At 38.0% G+C, this 23,241-nt stretch overlaps 2 protein-coding genes and 2 long non-coding RNA genes across 7 annotated transcripts in view; 1 reads left to right on the top strand and 3 right to left on the bottom strand.

Moving 5' to 3' along the window:
• Positions 1-14,175, bottom strand: part of LOC129523826 (uncharacterized) — a 35,795-nt gene extending 21,620 nt beyond the window's left edge. Inside the window, exon 1 of the long non-coding RNA XR_008667473.1 lies at positions 14,129-14,175. This is a non-coding gene — a long non-coding RNA (uncharacterized lncRNA). The remainder of the gene's footprint in view (positions 1-14,128) is intronic.
• Positions 1-23,241, top strand: part of GRM3 (glutamate metabotropic receptor 3) — a 221,522-nt gene that overhangs the window by 137,079 nt on the left and 61,202 nt on the right. For both annotated transcript variants that reach the window (XM_031013073.3, XM_055347599.2), the window contains exon 3: positions 5,786-6,641. In XM_031013073.3, the coding sequence (XP_030868933.1) occupies positions 5,786-6,641 (856 nt within the window). The remainder of the gene's footprint in view (positions 1-5,785; positions 6,642-23,241) is intronic.
• On the bottom strand, positions 3,491-5,869 carry LOC134758936 (uncharacterized). Its single transcript, XR_010134714.1, has 2 exons — positions 5,745-5,869; positions 3,491-4,183 (listed from the first exon to the last, which is right to left on the bottom strand). It is a non-coding gene; the product is annotated as an uncharacterized lncRNA (long non-coding RNA).
• Positions 22,810-23,241, bottom strand: part of ELAPOR2 (endosome-lysosome associated apoptosis and autophagy regulator family member 2) — a 257,866-nt gene continuing 257,434 nt past the window's right edge. For all 3 annotated transcript variants that reach the window (XM_055347595.2, XM_055347597.2, XM_055347598.2), the window contains one exon: positions 22,810-22,941. In XM_055347595.2, the coding sequence (XP_055203570.1) occupies positions 22,825-22,941 (117 nt within the window). In that variant the 3' untranslated portion in view covers positions 22,810-22,824. The remainder of the gene's footprint in view (positions 22,942-23,241) is intronic.

The following is a 23,241-nucleotide window of genomic DNA, read 5'->3' as shown; positions in this document are numbered from 1 at the left end:
AAGAAAATGGGTACCGCATAATATCTGAACATTGAAAGTAAAATGACAGTACATGTTACACATGGAAAGAGATTCTGCTAAACATAACTTACTTGCATGCCGCCTCTCAGGCCCTAGGAACTAATGGGTTCTGCTATAAGGCCATTGTGTTTCTCACATAAATCAGAAAGCCAAATCTGACTCTGATATTTATAGCTTGAAGCTTTCATTGCCCCCGTGGAAATTTCCCAGTAGACTCTTAGACTATCATTGTTATCTCTGTTGATGGCCAGTCAGTAAACGAATGTTTATGGAGTCACCACAAAGCACAGACTGACAAATGAAAAGCATACTTTTGATAGCAAGGGATGATTGGTCATGATCCTCAAATAAAGGAGTTTATGGCTTCAGAACAAAAAACAGACAAACGTTATAGCTTGAAATATATCATTGCATCATTATAGTGAGAGGAATCCATTATGAGCTTGGATTGCAGAATGGACTGAATAAATATGACAAAAGTGAGTATAGTGAGTGGTCCCAGAATTCCTACCACTTATGGGTTCCTCAGTAAGATCTCTATGCACTCTTTACCTTAGTTTCTCAAGCTATAAAATGGGATAATGATTTTCCCATTTTATCTACATCATAAGAATGCCCTGAGGATTAAATGAGAAAATACATCTGCAACAATTAGAACAGTAGCTGGCACAAAAATATTAGGACTATTGAAAATACTAGGGATCTTTAAAAGGCTTCCCCAAAAAAGCCTTACCCAAAAAAAAAGGTAGTCTGAAAACAGTAACTTAGAGAATAGGAAAACTGAAATAGCTCTTCTTTGTTCACTTTTGAGGAATTCTGAATTGGAATCTAAACAGGATAAACCACTTAATAATCCTTCTTTGACTTTAGCCACCCTTAGACTTCTGGCACTTGCTGAACTGCAATATTGAATTTTGCATTTATAATTTCATTTTTTCTAGTTTTTTCTTCTTTCTTCACCTGTGTAATTTTAACTTAAACTCAGGAATTTACATCTCTTCCTATATAATATCACCTTGTTTCCAGAGAGGGAAACTAGTCCTTTGAGAAAATCAAGAGACTAAGCTCTAATCTTAGCCTTTCTGCCTATTAGTTGTCTAAATTTTGAAAAGTCACTTCACCCTGTGAGATTCTGTTTTCTCACCTATAAAACAAAAGGTTTAGATCATCTTCACAGTTTCTTTCATCTCTACAATGTAAAGATCTTATTGCTTATTTATGCTTTTTTCAATGGCATTAATACAAATTTAATTTTATTTGGCCACTATAAATATAAGAAATGTAAGACTTTATATAAGACTTATATAAAGACTTGGAAGAAATATAAGACTTTCTTCCAAGCTGCTGTCTTTGAGTACGTTTAACTGTATTATCCAACTCCTATCACTTTCTCTTTTCCTCAAGAGTCCAAGTAATGTCACCAATAACTTATTAAAGTCATGGTCCTCCAGGCTGCAACTCTTCCTTATATAATGTTGAAAAGATGGCCCCCTGGTAAAATTCACTCTTATTAAACCCATGCTGATTCCTAGTACTTTCCTCGTTCAGTTCTAAGTGTTTCCATGCTCTCTGTTAGCAAACTTTGTTCTAGAAGATTACCAAAGCACATCATGCTTATTCATTTATATTTCTTCTTGATTTATATATCCAGAATTTGTCCTTCCTCCTTCCCTTTCACCCTGTCCCTTTCACCCTGTGGGAGTCCTCCCATTATGTGTTTTTCAAGAATTATTGATAGTGATTTCATAATGTAATCTGCAATTTCTTCCAGAATTCATTACTGGGGACAAACTCCATTCATCTGATTATGGGGTGTTTTTTTTTTTTGTATTCTCTCCTACTTTTGAGTGTGATAACCTTTTCATATTATTTGTACTGCCATTTCCATGTTAGAAACCATTCTCAATGGAGAGAATGAGAAAGCAAGAGGGATGGAGCAGCATCTTTCTTTTATTCATATAGAACCAACTTTCCCATTTGATGATTCTATATCTTCCTGCCACATCTTCTCCTGAAACATAATTTCAAATCAAAACAATAGCAATGACAAAAATCACTTTGATGCATTTTCACATTCTGCGCTTTAGCGTCCCTTATTTTCACAGGCTCATGTCAATCTTTTATGTTGTATATGGGGACGCCCCCAACATACATACAGACAGCACCCATTCTGTGTTGCTGGTTCTTCTAACACCAAAATCCTCCAAATGCAGCCTAGCACCCAGTGGATTCTTTAGAGTTTTCATCTTCTGTTTCTTGTTGAGACTATTCTGTATTGTATGAATTATTTTTATAGTCCTCCTGTATTCCATTTTAGAGTCTTAATTTATGTGAAGCATATCTCTTGTAAAGTATTTTTTTTCCAAAGCATATATAACTACATCCTGTTTTTCCTTCCTCCACTCTATCTAATAATAACATAATTGGGTAACTTTCTTCCAAAATTTTACATTACTTCTCCATTCTAAAACAATTTTTCTTTTATCATTCAAAATGATGTCCAGTGTAGGAGTTCCTTTATTTCTTTATGCTTTCTCAGAGAAACCATATGGCCAGTAAAGTAAGTCAAGAATATTCCAGAACCAAGCTTTTAGACAAATGAGACAGGACCCAGTTAACAACTACCTGGATATTCCCCAACCCTAGTTTTAAATTTATGTTAAAAGGAAAGTTCCTGCTAACAGCAACTAGGCAGTCTATGGTGTATACCGTAATATTGCTTCTGTTCCTCTTGTTCTTTCTACCTGGATGCCTTTCTGTGTTTGAAGCCTCAGGTTTATAGTCACACAGTAGAAGGTAGAGAGGAAGCTGTGAGGGGATAGCCATAGTCCTTGAAGTCAAAACACCTGGTTTTATACCTTGATTTCACCACACATTCTAACCATATGGCTATGAACAAGTTTCTTCACCTAGCAGAACTGTTTTTGCATATCTAAAATAGAGATAATAATATCCACCATAAAAAGTTATTGTGACTATCAAAAGAGGAAAATATGTTTGTGTGTGTGTATGTACATACCCAGTACATTGGTACTTGGTTTTACAACAGAATAAACACATTTTTTAAATGAATAAACCAAACTAACATTCTTCTTTACAAATAAGGATGGGGTGGAAGAGAAAGAGAAAGGAGAGAGACTTATAATCTATTGCCTCCCATGGTGTTTACTTTTAAACATTTTAACCATTTTAATCTAAAGAAACTAATTTTAAAAGGAGCAGCTCACTGTGATAAAATTACTTCAACACTTCACTCCATGATTCATTTGTATTACATGTGTTTCTAATGTAACTCTGAATATCATAAGTTTGACTATATTATCACCCCATGCTATTCAATATAGGTGATACAATTGAGATAATACTTACTATGTTCCAATCTCACGTTTCAACTCACCAAATGTGCCTCCTTTTTCTAGAGTCAGTTGTGGTCTCCTCATTAAACACACACACACAGAGGAACATAAAATTATTCTTAAAATGTTGGCAATAGTTGCTGTTTTATTCTAGCCCACAGCCTTCCCCAAAGTTACAGCTCATTGTGCCCCTTTCCAATGCAGAGAATCTTTCCCACATTGCTGTTATTCTATGGCTAGTTCGTTCTCTTGCAAAGCCTGCCTTGATTGTAAATTATTCTCGTACATCCTGGAGAGTTAGAGATGAAGCCTATCATTGAAAAACAAGAACTTTTTCTTTTTTTTTTTCTTTTTTCTTTTTTTTTTTTTTTTTTTTTTGAGCAGTTTCTCATTACTCCTACCCCTATGGGAGAGGAAATTTCAGCAGTTTAGGATTGTTTCACTGTGATTCTTCGCTGCCAGAAAATAATGTCCAGATATTTTTTAGGTCCTTTCATTCTGTCTCCCTGAGGGGTTCAGGTCCTGATTAATATAACTTGAAGATGAGAAAATCATTGTATCAAGAAGAGATGGCCTCTCCAGTGCTAGCCAGAAACCTCTTAACAAAGTCAAGCTATGCATAGACAGGGCTCCTATCACCAAGCCTTCCATGGTGGTACATAAATCCAGTGGAAGCCAGGCACTCATTCTAGAAGTAATGACAGTACCTGTTTGGTGACACCTGCCATTTCAGTCAGGCTGAGTGAAGCAATATTCCTATGCCTAAATAAGTCAGTATAGGCCATTTTGTCCAGAGTCTCCTAGTCCTGAGAAGAGAAGAAATAAATTATATTAGCCTTTACCCCTTCATCCACCCATTCACCTCCATTCCCCTGGATTAAAGAATACTAAATGCAAGAAAGATTTGGGGTTTTAATTTTGCATTATATTGTGTGTTAAGCCCCAGATTTCTAGCTGTTTTATTTGTGGTTGAGAGGTAGCAGGATTGGAAAAGATATAGAAGATATTTTTGATAGCTCTGGACTATATCTAGTGTTGATTTTAATAGCAGGCCAGATATCCAAGAACATGCTGTGTAGCTGTGTATGAACTTGGCTGTTGGTTTCTCTTGCCAGATGAAATTATGATTAATCAGGGCTCAGATGTCAGTTGTTTTATGTTGCTTGTGCTCTTTGCTAACAGCTGCCTATTTCAAGCTGTGCTTGCTACATGTCAAATATAAACGTGAAACCACAATTTCCAAAAGGAAAAATTTCAAAGTGCTAATATTCATGCCAATGTAGACAGAGCATACTGTAATATTCAATGTCATTTCTGATTAAAATCCACTTAGTATGTTACATAATTTAACTTAAGTCAGTATAGAGAAAGAACTCTCCTACGTGAGGTAGACAGGAGAAATTATTTTTAAAAGCTAATTATTCAGTATGCATATAATCTGTTTAGATATTTGTAAATATATATCTCTGCAAATACTGTATGCATAAAGTGCTCCTCAATAAACAAGTGTCACTTTCCTTTTTATTCTACAATAAATAAAAACAATAAATATTGTTGATAGTCAATTATAAAAAATTTAAATATTTGATTCAGATTTAGGTTTAAATACTTGGAAGTAAGTGGTCTGTTCTTGACAAGGTCCTCAATGGCTTTTAATTTGTTTTTTTAATCAAAAATGACATAAGAATAGAATTCTATATTATTTCTTTTCACATAGTCCAAGCAGAAAAATATTTTAAAAAGAAAAAGAAAGTAAAGAAAATATTGGTCAAGATTTTCAGGAGTTTGGAAAAGTGTATGCCCAAAATGTTGGGCGGTGGACTAAATAGAATTGATTTTTTTTTTTTTTTTTTTTTTTTTTTTTGCTTAACCTAGATGATAAATGTCTAATCTGGACTGCCCATGTGGCATGCAGTTCCCAAATTAAACTCTTTCAGAGACTGCCGTTTTTAGCAAAAGAGGGGGAAGTGAGAATTAGACAACACCCTTGCTCCTTCTATACAAGTGCAGTCAAAAACCGAGTTTGGCCAATTCACTGTAGTTCATTGCTTGAGCTATATATATAGCAGGACCCCAGAAACTTAAAGAAACCTGAGAGCCCGTGGACAGGGTTTATCCTAGTCTAGAGTCTAGCACAGAGTATAGAAGAGAGTGTGGTGCCCTTCTCATTTCTCTACTCTGCCCTTTCCTGAAGCACACACTACCTGTGTGAGACCTGCTTCCTAGTGTCCAAAATACAGTATCCAAGGAAGCATCTGGTATTCATCTCAAGAACTAACAGAAAAATGTAGCCATCTAGAGTAGAGGGAAAAGGGAGTCAGTAAAAGGTGTGGATGCTATTATTCATTTTCATGTCCAGTCATTTACCTCTGGGTTTCTAACAAAGGTCCTTCTTCTCCCTCCCCTAGGTGGCAAACCTGCTGCGGCTCTTCCAGATCCCTCAGATCAGCTACGCATCCACCAGCGCCAAACTCAGTGATAAGTCGCGCTATGATTACTTTGCCAGGACCGTGCCCCCCGACTTCTACCAGGCCAAAGCCATGGCTGAGATCTTGCGCTTCTTCAACTGGACCTACGTGTCCACAGTAGCCTCCGAGGGTGATTACGGGGAGACAGGGATCGAGGCCTTCGAGCAGGAAGCCCGCCTGCGCAATATCTGCATCGCTACGGCGGAGAAGGTGGGCCGCTCCAACATCCGCAAGTCCTACGACAGCGTGATCCGAGAACTGTTACAGAAGCCCAACGCGCGCGTCGTGGTCCTCTTCATGCGCAGCGACGACTCGAGGGAGCTCATTGCAGCCGCCAGCCGCGCCAATGCCTCCTTCACCTGGGTGGCCAGCGACGGCTGGGGCGCGCAGGAGAGCATCATCAAGGGCAGCGAGCATGTGGCCTACGGCGCCATCACCCTGGAGCTGGCCTCCCAGCCTGTCCGCCAGTTCGACCGCTACTTCCAGAGCCTCAACCCCTACAACAACCACCGCAACCCCTGGTTCCGGGACTTCTGGGAGCAAAAGTTTCAGTGCAGCCTCCAGAACAAGCGCAACCACAGGCGCGTCTGCGACAAGCACCTGGCCATCGACAGCAGCAACTACGAGCAAGAGTCCAAGATCATGTTTGTGGTGAACGCGGTGTATGCCATGGCCCACGCTTTGCACAAAATGCAGCGCACCCTCTGTCCCAACACTACCAAGCTTTGTGATGCTATGAAGATCCTGGATGGGAAGAAGTTGTACAAGGATTACTTGCTGAAAATCAACTTCACGGGTAAGCCAAGAGCCTTTAAACATCTTCTCAGATGCAAACAAGTGAAATCAAATAGGAATCAAATGCCTCTGTGCCCAATTCAGAAATAATTATTTTAAAGCCATAAAAAGGGTTCAAACTGTTAACCAAATATTCCAGGATGATATAGGATGGTTCTCTAATATTCTTACTCATTTCTGAATGAACGTCTCGGCTGGTACACGACATGGCAATGAAAGGGGCCCCAGGCAGGGCTGACAGCCCACTGTGGTAGCTCCCTAGATTAGGGCCAGGCTAGATTTGAGCTCTTTGTTGATGTTGGCTGCAGGATTATGGCATGTGTGATATGGACACTTAATCTTCTTTAGCAGAATTAGCAACTCTCTAGGGAACATGAACTTCCAAGCCTTCTTTGTGGGTGATTTGAGCAAAAGAATCTCCTAACTTTCACCGTGGGTGAGAGAGAGAGAGAAAGTCACTGTTCTCCCAGAGCGTAATTAGGGGCAAAACAGAAAAGATACCCAGACCCTGGTGATTTCTAGGCATTCCGTTTATTTTTCTGCTATACCAAAACATTTATATATTATTAATAGTTGGGGATTTTCTCAAAATATGTTATGAAATGAAACTCTTTTTCTGGGAGCTTGACTATAAGCAGGTTGAAGACTAATGGAATTCATTCTGATACAGTAGTGAACATCATACAAAGGTGTATTCAAAGTGATTTTTGCTGCCTATTTATTTATTTCTAAATACAGTCTAAATATTTCTCTAACTATAGTATTGCATTGAATGCATTACTACGTAAAAAGCACAAAATCTTTAGGTCTACATTCTCTACTTAGGTACATGGGATATCTGCTTATTAAGGCACTTGTTCTGGGTAGTATAGCTTAATCCCAAATCATAAAATATTAAGTAATATTCGGGGGCACAAAGATTTTGATGCCAAAAACATTACAGTGATAAAATGCTTTCATCAACCTAAATTACTAATACCTCTCATGCCACTCAGGCATCGTTCCAGTCTGCACAATGTCTAGTCTGCTTCCACAGAAGTATCATCCAGACCTGAAAGTTTATATGCTCAAATCATACTACCATTGGCGCAAATGGCAGTTCTCACATCTCCCTTATAAGTGGTCACTCAGAAGTCAAGTGGTCTATGAAATCACAGGTAGTAATGAAAAAATACCTCATGACCATTGGCTTCTATTCCGTAATTCTTACCTGCAAGGCAGCCTTGAAAATAAGCACAAAAATCACCACACTGCATGTTGCATAACTTCTTTACTTTCCCCAGAGAGGGCCGAAAGTAGTCAAAATCAATTATGTCAGTAATTCCTCCAATTAATCTGATGGATACCACTTCTTATCATTAGAATGACTACTAAAACTGGTAAAGATTAAACTTTTTCTGTGCCCTGTATTACCATGAGTGTATTTCATATAGCAATAACACAAATAAATAAATAAAAAGAGTAATAAATGAGCATTCATCTTCAAATCCCAGGTTAGTTCCTGTTGACATCTCTAAAAATTGAGAATGGACCTTGGAGTCAGTAAAAAAAGAATATCTTTACTCTAAAAATAAATTAACTCTCAGGTATTCGTAAAAGGTATCTGCAATGCACTTAATTCTTAAAGATGAATAAGAATTCAGCACATACTCCCCATCAGACTACCCTTCAGGGTATTATTTATCTTCACTCACCACATATATTAATTAACTTTGTTATTCTAGTTCCTTTCCTACTTTTTAGTATGCAAATATACAAATATATTCACTCATCAACAGCTAAAATAAAATGAACTCTTAGAATTCAGAGAGCCTTTGCAAGGTGTTTTATGGAACCAAAACATGTTCCTTCATTCCAGTGACTTCTTGGGTCTTAAAAGGCAAAGAAAAGTAAAGAAATAAGCCCATTATTTGGATAAACACAACAAAAGTATCCTCTTTTTGTCTGTCTTGTTCAATTACTCGTTTCAAGTCTACCATTCAGTTTGGCTGTGCAAACCTGACCACAAAGTGCTATTTTAGCCTTCTCAATTTGTCAGACATTACCAGTCATTCTCCATCTCTGAAGAGAGTAGGAGGGTGAAAAACAGATTTAAACTACATAAAAGAGAGGGAATTTAGACCAGCCACAAGGTAAATATTCTCAGCAGTGAGAATTGGACAAGAAAATACATTACTGAGGGAGGATATCAAAATGCTAAGTTAGCTAACTAGTACATTTAAAAAATAAGTCAAAGAACTAACTATAGTAATAGAATGCAAATTTCAGCTTACAGTAACCTGTATATGACTAAATATATGTATATTTTTAACTTAGAGCTAGGTAAAAGATTATAAGTATGTATGCATTATTACTGCTTTAAGCTTGAGATGCACTATGGAATATTTTTTCCTAGCTATTGAAAAGCAGATTTGTTTCACTTTTTTTCTGAAACAGTATCTTTGTTTTTTCTAACTTGAATATTGTGGCAATAAACTAGGCACAATAGTACACACTTAGCAGACACTAAACAGTCTGTTCAATTAGGCTGAAAAAAGTCTTCTTCTGGCCATTTGCATGTACTCAGTACATTTACTCCAAGATTCTTCTGACAAGGGACACTTTTAGCCAATTCCCCAACAGCTCTCATCATTATAGGATTAAAAAACTAGGCCTCCTGTGAATTTAAAAAATAGATTAAAATACTCCCTGGTACTCAGATGTGTTCCCACTAGCTAATTCCAGCATTGGTCAACATGGATCTTGTTTGAAGCTAACCCAGTTTAAATATTCCTTTTGCAAAACAGATTTTTAGAGCTATGCCTTGCTAAAGATTCTTCCAAATAGTAATCTCTCCTGGCACAGGAGCTAACCACTGCCCAGGTCTCTAGGCTCATCTCCTGCTGTACACTCCACATTCACTCTTCCTTCCATTAACACTACTTGCAGTTCCCCAAACATGGCATGCCTCTATTTTTGCCTGCATACTTCCTGTGAATGCTATTTCTTTATCTAGAAGATTCTCTCCCCACCCCCACCTGCCTTATCTGGCATCTTCAGTGATTCCTGTGTCTCTTTGAGATCCAATTTAATTGATAGTTCCTTTAGGAATCATTCCTATACTTCCCAAACTAAGATAAATGCCCCTTCTTATGCCCATATCCATCTGGGATTTTGCCTTCCTTCATACTTTGTATCCAATACACCAAAATCTCTTGTTGGCTCTACCTTCAAAATAGATCCAGAATCTGATGACTTATCATCTTCTCAACTGCTACCACCCTGGTCCATACCACCATCTCTAGCCTACATTTCTGTGATAGCCTCCTAGTTGATTTATTCTTACCTACTTCAACCTAGCCTCCACAATCTATTCTCTACATGATAGCCAGGATGCCCTTTTAAAATCTAAGTCAAAGTCCTTCCTCTACTCAGAACCACTTGAGTTCCCTTGTTTCACTCATAGTGAAAGTCAACATCCTTACAATGTCCTGCACACCACCCTCCCTGCTCTGCCCCTACCTATCCTGACTGCTCTCCTGTCCTCACCTTTTACTCTCCTTCTTTCTCACTTCACTCCAGCCACCCTTGTTTCCAACATTAGGGCTTTTCCACTGCCAGTTCTCTCTGCCTGTATTGCCCCTAACCCAGATATTTCTGTGGTTAATCTATTCCCTACTTCTTTCAAATATTCATGTAAATGTTATCTTCTCAATGAGACCTACTCTGGCCATTCTTAACAGTGCAATGCATTACCCCCAACCCCCACTACAGATGCCCCTATTTCCCTTGTAACCTGCTCTACCTTTTGTTTTTTTACCCCATGACATTTTCCCCTTCTGTCATACTACATCATCTATTACTTTCATATTTAGTCTTTATTGTTTGATCCTCACACTAGAATATAAGCTCCACAAAAAACAGAAATCATTATCAATTTTGTTCACAAATGCATCCCAAGCATAACAGGTGTTCAGTAAGTGTTGATTTTGAATAGCAGTTAACCCAAACTTACGTTTTCTTCTCTACCTTTATTACTAGCTTGTGGGCTCTTTCAAGGCATGGTACATATATTTCATCTCTGTTCTCAAATACTCAGCATGGTTTCTGGCATAGAGCAGACATTATGTAAATGTTTACCAAAGGAATGAGAAATTATAAAAGCAAGCAATCAATTTATAATATGATTGCTTTGAAAAAATTTTAATATATAAATTTTGTTCATTAACAAATGAATGTCAAGAAAGGAAAGTGTATGACTTCTAGAGTGGCTTGCTTTTTTACCTAAGTACTCTCTTTTAGTTATATTCTATCATTTCATTTGAGATAAATGTAACCAAATATCATTAAAGCTGGAAGAGACCCATCACTGTTTTATAGATGAATCCCAAGAATTGAAAGTGATTCGCCCAAGATCAGTCAGCTGGTTAGTAACAGGGGCCAGGACTGTTAGCTCGTTAGTAACAGGGGCGAGGTGAAATTCATGTCACCTGACCCAGTGCTGCTTTTGTATGTGCACGAGGACTCTGGGAAATTGATGTATTTGATCCCAAACATCTACCACAGTTTCTGATCCATTCTAAATATTAATGAAATGCTATTGAAGGAATGAAAGATGATCAATAGGTTTATAGTATGTTTCCTTTTTTTATTTCTTTTTAAGATACCTTTAATGCTCCTGGTCTACTTTTTCAGTTGACACAAAGGTGGTTCATCAAACACCCAAACTTTGAACGCTGAGCCTTGGATTCCAAACCTTAGTATATTTAAAAATAAATAAAGTTTCAAATCATTTTTTAATTGTTCAGTAAAATTATTTCCATGTGCAAGAGTTATGTCATCCAGAATCCTAAAGTAAATATTTAAATGAGAATTATGTTTGGTGTCATGTGAATTTTCAAACTTACTTTGAGTAAAATTTCAGAATTTATGATGTAAAAGAAAGCTTAAACTATGCAATACAGTAAAGAAAAAGGAAGTCGAGAGGTCTATGAAACATCTAAAGAAATGGAATATCACTGTGATTGTGTTCACAGTACAGTACATTCTTTCTCACTTTTTATCCTGAGACCAGTTCCAGAAAGTCGAATAGAATAAAATCATAGAGTTACAAAAGGCCTTCCTCAAAAATGAGCTTGCCCCTACTTCTCACTTGACAGAGGTGAAAATTCAGGATGTCAGCATTATTATCTTCACTTACTGAAGCACACAAAAATGAACTCAACTGTCAGAGTGATGTGGTAACTGGAGTATACCCAATTTGAAGGAAAAAAGAAAGAGCTTCCATTTGCTAAACATAACTGCCAGAAGTGCCCCAAGACACATCCAATGTCACGTAGGCATTATCTCAGGAATAACATTTATGCCATTCCTCTCTGCAATTCTTAGGGTTAGGCTAAACTGTTTGAGAATGGAGAAATTGAGAACCTGACATAAAAGAAAATTCATCCAAGTTCACATAATGAATAGGTGACAGAGTAAATGCCAAGGTCCTGATTTAGTCATTCATTCCACAGATACGTTTAGATGTCATGCTGGGACCTGAGGACCCAACAGTAAACAAGGCAGATGCAGTCCCTGCTTCATAGAGCTTACACAGACATTTAACCACCAAAAACAATTCTAAAGTATAAAAGCATGATTATTATGGCTTACAATGTTAGGGTGTTGCCCTAGGATTTTTGTTCTGCTTTGGTTTGGATTGGGAAATTACTATGTATCTTACACCCAGAAAAGATCTAGGATCCCTGAAGAAATCTTACTCCCAGGGCTTCACTTATATGTGAAGAGGACAATTCCCTGTTACTGACGGACTCATCATAACAGGACTGAATAGTATGTACAGCTAAGCTAAGACAGTTTTCTTTTTTATTTGTTTGCTTGGTTGGCTTAGTTCATTGGTTGGTTGCCTTTTTTTTTTTTTTTTTTTTTTTTTTGCTACCAGTGAAGAGACAGACTACTGGGATCAGAGACCTAGAGCCTGGTGGAGACAGTCCAGCCTTCTTCTTATGTTTACAATTCTCTACACCTGGAAGAGGAGAAGAGGCAGAAAATGGGTAGTCCAGCCTTGCCACCCTACTCACCTCTGTGTCTGATTCATCCAATAGGAACAAGGTTCACTCCTGGTTGGGACTATAATCACAGAGCACAGGCCAGGAAGGGCAGATTTTCTGGGACACTGCACTCCAAGGAATAACGTTTTAGCTGGCCCCAACCCAGCAAGGCTCTCCTCTTGAAAAGTGCAGGGCCATCCAAGGCACAGTGAGGAAGCCAAAATGGTAATGGCCACATCTTTAGATGAATGGGCTTTGAAGTCCCTGAAAGAGCAAACTGCTCTTGATCTTGCTTCCTCCCCTGGAACATTTGTAGTTCCCACAAAAGCACAGAAACTTGTTCCAGCTCTGCTGATCAAAAGCATTTCCAAAATGTAAAGATAAATATCCTGTACTTCTTTCTTCCCCTTTCTCTCTGGTCAGCTTCCTGGGGTCATAAGAATAAGATTTTAAACCCCCAAAGGGCACCACTAATGTGGTCACTTATTTGTTTATGCACTGTGCATCTGTGCTTTGGTGTCTTAGAGGCTTGAGAAATGATTCCCATTTTAAGGTCATGCAGTGGCGAACAGGAGCCTCTAGGAAACCTAATTTTCCACTTAGGCTTGTGCTTTCTGCTGCTGCTCCTTGTTATTTTTACTATTATCATTATAGTTGTTATTATTATTGTCATTATTATTTAATAATCCTTAATTTATTATGAGTCATTTATACATCCTGTGAGGCAGAAAAAAGTAATGATCCCCAATGAAGTATGAAATAAATGGATCATACCACCTTGCTAGTCAGAAAAAATTACAGTAAAAATACTATTTCTTTGATGTTTCCAGACTTTTTTGGATACTGTGGTATATTTACAGGAATATCACTTGCAAAGGTATCTGGAGATTGGAAAAAAATATTCTAAGTATTTTTTTTTAAATGTAACTAAAATCCTGTTTAAAAATCAGTTTACCTTATCTATGTCCCTTTCAAGATAGCTTGTATTATCCCAACAAGAACATAGTCTTCTAAAGGTTTCTAATCTCTGGAAACTTTGTCATAGTAGAGTTAAAAACATAGTTTTTCCACTTCTGTATACCTTTATGCTATTACTTATCCTGAGCAGGACACTGAGAAGCCAACATACATAAAGGAACTATTTTCAGTAGGTTCAGAAAAGCTATCAGATTGCTGTACTCACCAGGATAGCAGTCACATACTGAAATAGAGGAATGTTCTCTAAAGAACTTCAAACAATTATACTGTTATCCAATGGACCATGAGTGTATGGGAAGCTATCCTAAAGTTGAGTTTAGTAAGCCTTCACAGAAACATAGCAAAATTTTCATAATGCCTGAGCAATGAGCATACATCCTAAAGATTAAGGATGCTGATGTTATACTCTGAGGATCAGGCATTGAGAAGAATGGCTAAAGAACTTGAAAACTAGTCACCATTTTCACCTGCCTCTTACCAAAAGCACTTAGCAGGGGTCCACAATACTCCTTATCACTTTATGTGACATCAGCAGGCAAGGTTAGCTAGTCAGTCTACGTTTCTTCCCTGAACCCCTAGCATGGTTACTGTACCTACACTCCAAACTATGATAATCAAAGGATTCATTCCACTGTCTAAAGTATATTAGAATTTGTTAACGTGGCAGAGTCCTCTGAAGTCATAGTAATAACATTCCAGAATATTCAAAGATTTCATTCTCTTTTGTCTTTAAAAAAAGAAAAACAATTTTACTAGCACAGAGTTGACCATAACTTAAATTTACAAAATAACATCTCAACCACCAACTACAAAATCATATTCATACACACAAAGCTGCTGGACCAACTACGATTAGATAGTCTAAGATTGCCATTAATATTAACCTACTACTTGTCCATTCATTCTTCCTAGCACACAAGAAGTAAAGTAACGAAAGTTTCTCAAATGTACGTTTTTTTTAAAATTAAGGCAGTTTAATGTATTACTTTAACCAGCCACTTTGGAAAAGATGATTATTTCTCTTTTACTTTTAGAGTGGGGTTAACACATACAGAACCGAAGTATAGGAGGATAAGTTAAGAGCCATTGGTCTAGGTTAGTTTTTATTTTATTTTATTTTATTTTATTTTATTTTATTTTATTTTATTTTATTTTATTTTATTTTATTTTATGTTCCAGGATACAAGTGCAGAACATACAGGTTTCTTGCACAGGTAAACATGTGCCATGGTGGTTTGCTGCACCTATCAACGCATCATCTAGGTATTAAGCCCCACATGCATTAGCTATTGATCCTGGTGTTCTCCCTCCCCCTGCACCCCTGACAGGCCCCAGTGTGTGTTCTCATTGTTCAGCTTCCACTTATAACTGAGAACATGTGGTGTTTGGTTTCCTGTTCCTGTGTTAGTTTGCTGAGGACAATGGCTTTCATGTCCATGCAAAGGACATGATCTCGTTCCATTTTTTGGCTGCATAGTATTCCATGGTGTATATGTACCACATTTATCCAGTCTGTCATTGATGGGCATTTGGGTTGGTTCCATGTCTTTGCTATAGTGAATACTGTTGCAATGGACAGAATGATTTACATTCCTTTGGATATATACCCAGTAATGAGATTGCTGGGTCAAATGGTATTTCTGGTTCAAGGTCTTTGAGGAATTGCCACGCTGTCTTCCACAATGGTTGATCTAATTTACATTCCCACCAATAGTGTAAAAGCATTCCTATTTCTCCAAAGCCTTGCCACCATCTATTGTTTCTTGACTTTTAAATAATGTTTATTAATAAGTTTAAGTTCCTTGTAGATTCTGGCTTTGTCAGATGAACAGATTGCAAAAATTTTCTCCCGTTCCATAGGTTGGTTGTTCAATTGAGAAGTCTCTTTTGCTGTGCAGAATCTCTTTAGTTTAATTAGATCTCATTTGTCAATTTTTGCTTTTGTGGCAATTGCTTTTGATGTTTTAGTCATACAATCTTTGTTCATGCCGATGTCCTGAATTGTATTACCTAGTTTTTCTTATAGGGTTTTTATAGTTTTGGGGTTTACATTAAAGTATTTAATCCATCTTGAGTTAATTTTTGTATAAGGTACAAGGAAGGGATCCTATTTTAATTTTCTGCATATGGCTAGCCAGTTTTCCCAGCACCATTTATTAAATAGGGACTCCTTTCCCCATTGCATGTTTTTGTCAGGTTTCTTAAAGATCAGATGATTGTTGATGTGTGGTCTTATTTCTGAGATCTCTATTCTGTTCCATTGGTCCATGTGTCTGTTTTTGTACCAGTACTATGCTGTTTGGGTTACAGTAGCCTTGTGGTATAGTTTGAAGTCAGGCAGCATCATGCTGCCACCTTTGTTTTTTTTGCTTAGGACTGTCTTGGCTATATGGGCTCTGTTGGTTCCATATTAATTTTAAAGTAGTTTCCCTAATTCTGTGAAGAATGTCAATGGTAATTTAATGGGAAAAGCATTGAATCTATAAATTACTTTGGGCAGTGTGGCCATTTTCACGATACTGATTCTTCCTATCCATGAGCATGGAATGTTTTTTCATTTGTTTGTGTTCTCTCTTATTTCCTTGAGCAGTGGTTTGTAGTTCTCTGATATGGTTTGGCTGTGTCCCCACCCAAATCTCATCTTAAATTATAGCTCTATAATTCTCACGTGTCATGGAAGGGACCCAATGGGTGGTAATTGAATCATGGGGGCAGGTCTTTTCCATGCTGTTCTCATGATAGTGAATAAGTCTCATGAGATCTGAAGGTTTTATAAAAGGGCAGGTCCCCTGTGAATGTTCTCTTGCCTGCTGCCATGTAAGATATGCCTTTGCTCCTCCTTTGCCTTCTGCCTTGATTGTGAGGCTGCCCCAGCCATGTGGAATTGTGAGTCCATTCAACATCTTTTTCTTTATAATTACCCAGTCTCAGGTATGTCTTTATTAACCGAGTGAAAATGAATTAATACAATAAATTGGTACCGGTAGAGAGGGGTGTTGCTCCAAAGATACCTGAAAATGTGGAAGCGACTTTGGAACTGGGTAACAGGCAGAGGTTGGAACAGTTTGGAGGGCTCAGAAGAAGACAGGAAAATGTGGGAAAGTTTGGAACTTCCTAGAAATTTGTTGAATGGTTTTGACCAAAATGTGGATAGTAATATGGACAATGAAGTCCAGCTTGAATTGGTCTCAGATGGAGATGAGGAACTTGTTGGGAACTGGAGCAAAGGCAACTCTTGCTATGTTTTAGCAAAGAGACTGGCAGCATTTTGTCCCTGCCCAAGAGATTTGTGGAGCTTTGAACTTGAGAGAGATGATTTAGGGTATCTGGCAGAAGAAATTTCTAAGCAGTTCAAAATGTGACTTGGGCGCTGTTAAAGGCATTCAGTTTTATGTACTCACAAAGATATGTATTGGAATTGGAACTTATGTTTAAAAGAGGAGAGCATAAAAATTTGGAAAATTTGCAGCCTGACAATGCAATAAAAAAGAAAAACCCATTTTCTAAAGAGAAGTTCAAGCTGGCTGCATAAATCTGCATAAGGAGTGAGGAGTCAAATGTTAATTGCTAAGACAATTGGGAAAATATCTCCAGGACATGTCAGAGACCTTCACAGAATCCCCTCCCATCACAACATCCCCTCCCATCACAACTCAGAAGGCCTAGGAGATAAAAAATGATTTCCTGGGCTGGGACCAGGGCCTCAGTGCTTTGTGCAGTCTCAGGACTCGGTGCCTGCATCCCAGCCGTGGCTAAAAGGGGCCAATGTAGAGCTCAGGCCATTGCTTCACAGGGTGCAAGCCCCAAGCCTTGGTGACTTACACATGATGTTGGGCCTGCATGTGCACAGAAGACAATAATTGAGGTTTGGGAACCTCAGCCTGGATTTCAGAGGATGTATGGAAACACCTGGGTGTCCAGGGAGAGGTGTGCTGCAGGGGTGGAGCCTTCATGGAGAACCTCTGCTAGGGCAGTATAGAAGGAAAAAGTGGAGTATGAGCCCCCACACAGATTCCCCATCTGGGGACTGCATAGTGGAGCTGTGAGAAGAGGGCCACCATCCTCCAGACCTGAGGATGGTAGATCTACCTACAGCTTGCACTGTGCACCTGGAAAAGCCGCAGACACTCAACCCAGCCCATGAAAGCAGCCAGGAGGGGAGCTGTACCCTACAAAGCCAGAGGGGTGGAGCTGCCCAAGACCATGGGAACCCACCTCTTGCATGAGCTTGACCTGGATGTGAGACATGGAGTCAAAGGAGACCATTTTGGAGCTTTAAGATTTGACTGCCCTACTGGATTTTGGACTTGCATGGGTCCTGTAGCCCCTTCATTTTGGCCTACTTTTCCCATTTGAAATGGGTGTGTATAACAAATGCCTGTACCCCCATTGTATATAGGAAGTAACTAATGTGCTTTTGATTTTACAGGCTCATAGGCAAAGGGACTTGCCTTGTCTCAGATGAGACTTTGACTGTGGACTTTTGAGTTAATGCTGAAATGAGTTAAGACTTTGGGGGACTCTTGGAAATGCATGATTGGTTTTGAAATGTAAGGCCATGAGATTTGGGAGGGGCCAGGAGTGGATTGATATGGTTTGGCTGTGTTCCCACCCAAATCTCATCTTGAATTGTAGCTCCAATAATTCCCACATGTCATGGGTGGGACCCAGTGGGAGGTAATTGAATTATGGGCTGATGGTTTTATAAAGGAGAGTTCCCCTCTTCTTGCCTGACACCATGTTTATGTGACTTTGTGTTCATTCACCTCCTGCCATGATTGAGGCCTACCCAGCAATGTGGAACTCTGAGTCTGTAAACCTCTTTCCTTTATAAATTACCTAGTCTTGGGTATGTCTTTATTAGCAGAGTGAGAGCTGAGAGCAGACAATACATACTCCTTGAAGAGGTCCTTCACTTCCTCTGTTAGCTGTATTCCTAGGTATTTTTTTCTCTTACTAGCAATTGTGAATGGAAGTTCATTCATGATTTGGCTCTCTGCTCATCTATTGTTGGTGTATAGGAATGCTTGTGATTTTTGCACACTGATTTTGTATCCTGAGATTTTGCCAAAGTTGCTTATCAGCTTAAGAAGGTTTTGAGCTGAGATGATGAGGTTTTCTAAAGATCATGGCATCTGCAAACAGAGAAAGTTTGACTTCCTCTCTTCCTATTTGAATACTCTTTATTCCTTTCTCTTGACTGATTGCCCCGGACACAACTTCCAATAATATGTTGGATAGGAGTAGAGAGAGAGGGCATCCTTGTCTTGTGCCAGTTTTCAAAGGGAATGCTTCCAGCTTTTGCCCATTCAGTATGATATTGCCTGTGGGTTTGTCATAAGTGTCTCCTATTATTTTGAGGTATGTTCCATCAATACCTAGTTTTTTTTTTTAGAAGGAGTCTTGCTCTGTCGCCCAGGCTGGAGTGCAGTGGTGCGATCGCCGCTCACTGTAAGCTCCGCCTCCTGGGTTCACGCCATTCTCCTGCCCTAGCCTCCCGAGTAGCTGGGACTACAGGGGCCCACCACCATGTCCAGCTAATTTTTTGTATTTTTTTTTAGTAGAGACGGGGTTTCACTGCGTTAGCCAGGATGGTCTCGATCTCCTAACCTTGTGATCTGCCTGCCTGGGCCTCCCAAAGTGCTGGGATTACAGGTGTGAGCCACCATGCCTGGCCAATACCTAGTTTGTTGAGAGTTTTTAATGTGAAGGTATGTTGAATTTTATTGAAGGCCTTTTCTATGTCTGTTGAGATAATCATGTGTTTTTTGTCTTCAGTATGCTTACTGATTTGTATATGTTGAACCAGGCTTGCATGCCAAAAGATTAAGAAACTCACTCAAAACCACACAACTACATAGAAATTGAACAACCTACTCCTGACTGACTCCTGGGTAAATAATGAAATTAAGGCAGAAATAAAAAAGTTCTTTGAAACCAATGAGAAAAAAGAGACAATGTACCAGAATCTCTGGGATGTAGCTACAGCAGTTTTAAGAGGGAAATTTATAGCACTAAATTCCCACATCAAAAAGCTATGAAGATCTCAAATCAACACCCTAACATTGCAACTAAAAACTAGAGAACCAAGAGCAATCAAACCCCAAAGCTATCAGAAGACAAGAAATAACCAAGATCAGAGAGGAACTGAAGGAGATAGAGACATTAAAAAATACCCTTTACAATATCAATAAATCCAGGAGTTGGTTTTCAGAAAAAAATAATTAAATAGATAGACTGCTGGCTAGACTAATAAAGAAAAGAGAGAAGAATCAAATAGACACAATAAAAAATGATAAAGGGATATCGCCACTGATCCCACAGAAATACAAGCAACCATCAGAGAATACTATAACCACCTCTATGCAAATAAACTAGAAAATATAGAATAAATGGATAAATTCCTGGACACATACATCTTCCCAAGGCTGAACAAGGGAGAAGCTGAATCCCTGAATAGACCAGTAACAAGTTCTAAAATTGAGGCAGTAACAAACAGCCTACCCACTAAAGAAAGTCTAGGACTAGATATATTTACAGGTGAATTCTACCAGAGGTACAAAGAGGAGCTGGTATTATTTTTTCTGAAATTATTCCAAACAGTTGAAAAGGACGGACTTCACTCTAACTCATTTTATGAAGCCAGCACGTCCTGATACAAAAACCTGGCAGAGATACAGCAAAAATAGAAAACTTCAGGCCAATATCCCTGATGAACATTGATGCAAAAATCCTCAATAAAATATGGCAAACCGAATCCAGCAGCACATCAAAAAGCTTATCTACCACAGTCTAAGTTATTTAAGTTATTTAAATTGCACTTTGAGACAAGATTATACTTTCTACCCCTATAGTAAACAAGTTGGCTAGCAACTAGTCTCATCTTTTATGTTTTACCATGGCAAACTTCTTCTTTTTTTTTTTTTTTTTTTTTTTTTGAGACAGAGTCTTGCCCTGCCACCCCGACTGGAGTGCAGTGGCATGATCTCAGCTCACTGCAACCTCTGCCTCCCGAGTTCAAGCAATTCTCCTGCCTCAGCGTCTCAAGTAGCTGGGATTACAGGTGCATGCCGCCATGCCCAGCAAATTTTTGTATTTTTAGTTGAGACGGGGTTTCACTATGTTGGCCAGGCTGATCTTGAACTCCTGACCTCATGATCTGCCCACCTCAGCCTCCCAAAGTGCTGGGATTACAGGCGTGAGCCAGTGTGCCCGGCCACCACAGCAAACATCTTACAAGTTTGTTCTTCATGATAAAGCAAAGACAGAATTTGAAATTGAGTGTTTTAGAGCTAGTGCTGCTAGAGAATTTTCCTTTTTAATATGGAGGGGATTTGTGGGCAATGGTGACATATGTACATAGAAAAAAACAACACAATGCTATAATTATGAAACTTTTCAGAGAATCTTTAGTATTCAGTGTGAAACAGTGTCAGGTACTACAACAGATGAGATAAAAAGAGAAAAAAATTCTTTCTGCCATCAAGTATCTTAGCAACTAGTAAAGGCAATAAGAGAGTAACTTCTACAATACACAGCAGTTCATCACTGGCCTCTTAAGAGAGCTATAAGTTGCATAGTATTTAGATACAAAAGAGGGACCATAGTGAGCAGAGGGTCAGAAAAGGCTTCCTAAAAGTTATAATTTTTAGAATACAATCAAGGTTTCATTAACAAATTCAGAATTCCTTGGGAAATTAAAAATTAAATTGAAACCGTAAAGTGTTGTTTTGATTTTATAGATTAAATATAAAATGTGTATTTTAGTCCCCTTGTATAAAAAATATATAAACTTCTCTAAAATCACATTGGTTGTGATCCTTGGTCTATCATTTTCACCCTGAATTTAAGCTAAAACCAATTCAATTTTAATCTGAAAGGAAAAGAAGAAAAAAGAAAACTAGCATTTATTGATTGCCACTGGCCTGACATAACCATTTTGTATATTTTATTCATTAATTCTCACAAAAATCCATCAGGTTGGTAGATATTATTTCCCTCTATTTTATAAGTTTAAATGTGTCTCAAAAGTGTTAAATGTCTTTCTCCAATTTGCAAAACTAAGTGGCTTTGGAGATTTGGAGACCCAAGTCTATCTGTTTCCTACTCACACATTATTTTCCGCTCCTGCTTCCTAAAAAGAAAAGAAAAAAAAAACAAGGTTTGTATTTAGAAAAAGGATGTAGTCTCATTGTCATTTGGCTCAGCTTACCTATGTGCATTCACAGTAATAATAAAATATTGTTTCCAAATCTGAATAATACAAGAAGGTATTTGTTAACTCATTAATTGTTATAATGTAATTGTTATAATGATGTCTTTAATAAAGAATGACTCATAGGAAAGGCCTCCAACTACATACTTCACTCCTTCCTCTGAGAGCATCAAATTGCGCCAGATCAATATTTGCAATATCATACTGTTATTTCTGAGAATCAATAGTAAATTGAAAAAAAAATACATAATCAGGCTACAGATCACCATGTCTTCAATGCTGTTGAAGACTACATTTCTCTTCCCTATCACACCATTCTCTCACTCTAATTACAAACCTCCATATATTTAATTAAAAGTAAATTGGTTGAAGAAATGAGAAAAATACTGGGTCTGAAACCCTTCCAGGTTTCCATCCAAGACCATGATAGTTTTGTGGGTGTGTTTAATGTGTTTAAAAGCTTTTCCTGTTGAATTCATGTTATTAAGGGGTGGTAGTAGTAGTTGTTTTATAGCACACATCACAAATCAAGTTAAAAATTTTAAATGCAATTAATACCTTCATAAGTTAGAGCATCTTCAGAGTTTTCTATCACAAAGTTTTGTTTACAGGCTATTCAGTCACCAATAATCACATTTTAGCAATATACCACTTTCTTAGGGTACTTAACAAAATATTTATCCCTAAAATGCTTATAGTCTAATAAAACCTTCAACCATGATTATCTCAATTGTAATAAAAGTAGAAAACAAAGAGAATTTATCATTTCTCAGTCATCAAAAAGCAAGCCTTTAGATAAAGAAGACATTTATATCTTCATTTCTATTCACTATGTGTAATCTTCAGCAATATTTTACACAACAGATATACAAACAAAATATATCTAAATGTAAAGCCAACATCCAGAGATGAGTTCCTTATCTTTTGCCTACCTCAATTCACCCTTAAAACTTACCCTGTTATGAATCCTTCCTCAATTTGAATCCTTTCTTTTCAGTAGAGCAATTTGTCAAATTCCTTTTCTGCCTTTTTCTGTTGCAAGGGTCTTTTAAGGCTGAATTAATCCAATGGCTAAACTGTAGAAAAGAAAAAGGAAAGTATACTTTGTTTTCTTTTTCTTGGGAGCATGATCTCATGGTTTTATTTAAAATATTGTAGCAATATTTAGGATGCTGATAGACACTTTTAGAAATAAAGTAAGAGTAATTAATTTGACAGCAAAACTAGGAAAACCAGAGGCTGCCCTCCCAGCCTTCTACTTTTTGCTGCCACTTACAGTTTAAGTTTAAGTCATCCAAGTTACTTGGCTAAGGATTGAATTAACTAGCATGATTCCCTGAGTGCAGGCACAGCCCTTTTTTCACATCCCAAGCCCC

The sequence above is a fragment of the Gorilla gorilla genome, chromosome 6, assembly GCF_029281585.2.
Source record: "Gorilla gorilla gorilla isolate KB3781 chromosome 6, NHGRI_mGorGor1-v2.1_pri, whole genome shotgun sequence".
Taxonomy (NCBI): domain Eukaryota; kingdom Metazoa; phylum Chordata; class Mammalia; order Primates; family Hominidae; genus Gorilla; species Gorilla gorilla.
The sequence above is the reverse complement of the archived record's forward strand: the minus strand, read 5'-3'. Positions and strand labels throughout refer to the sequence as shown.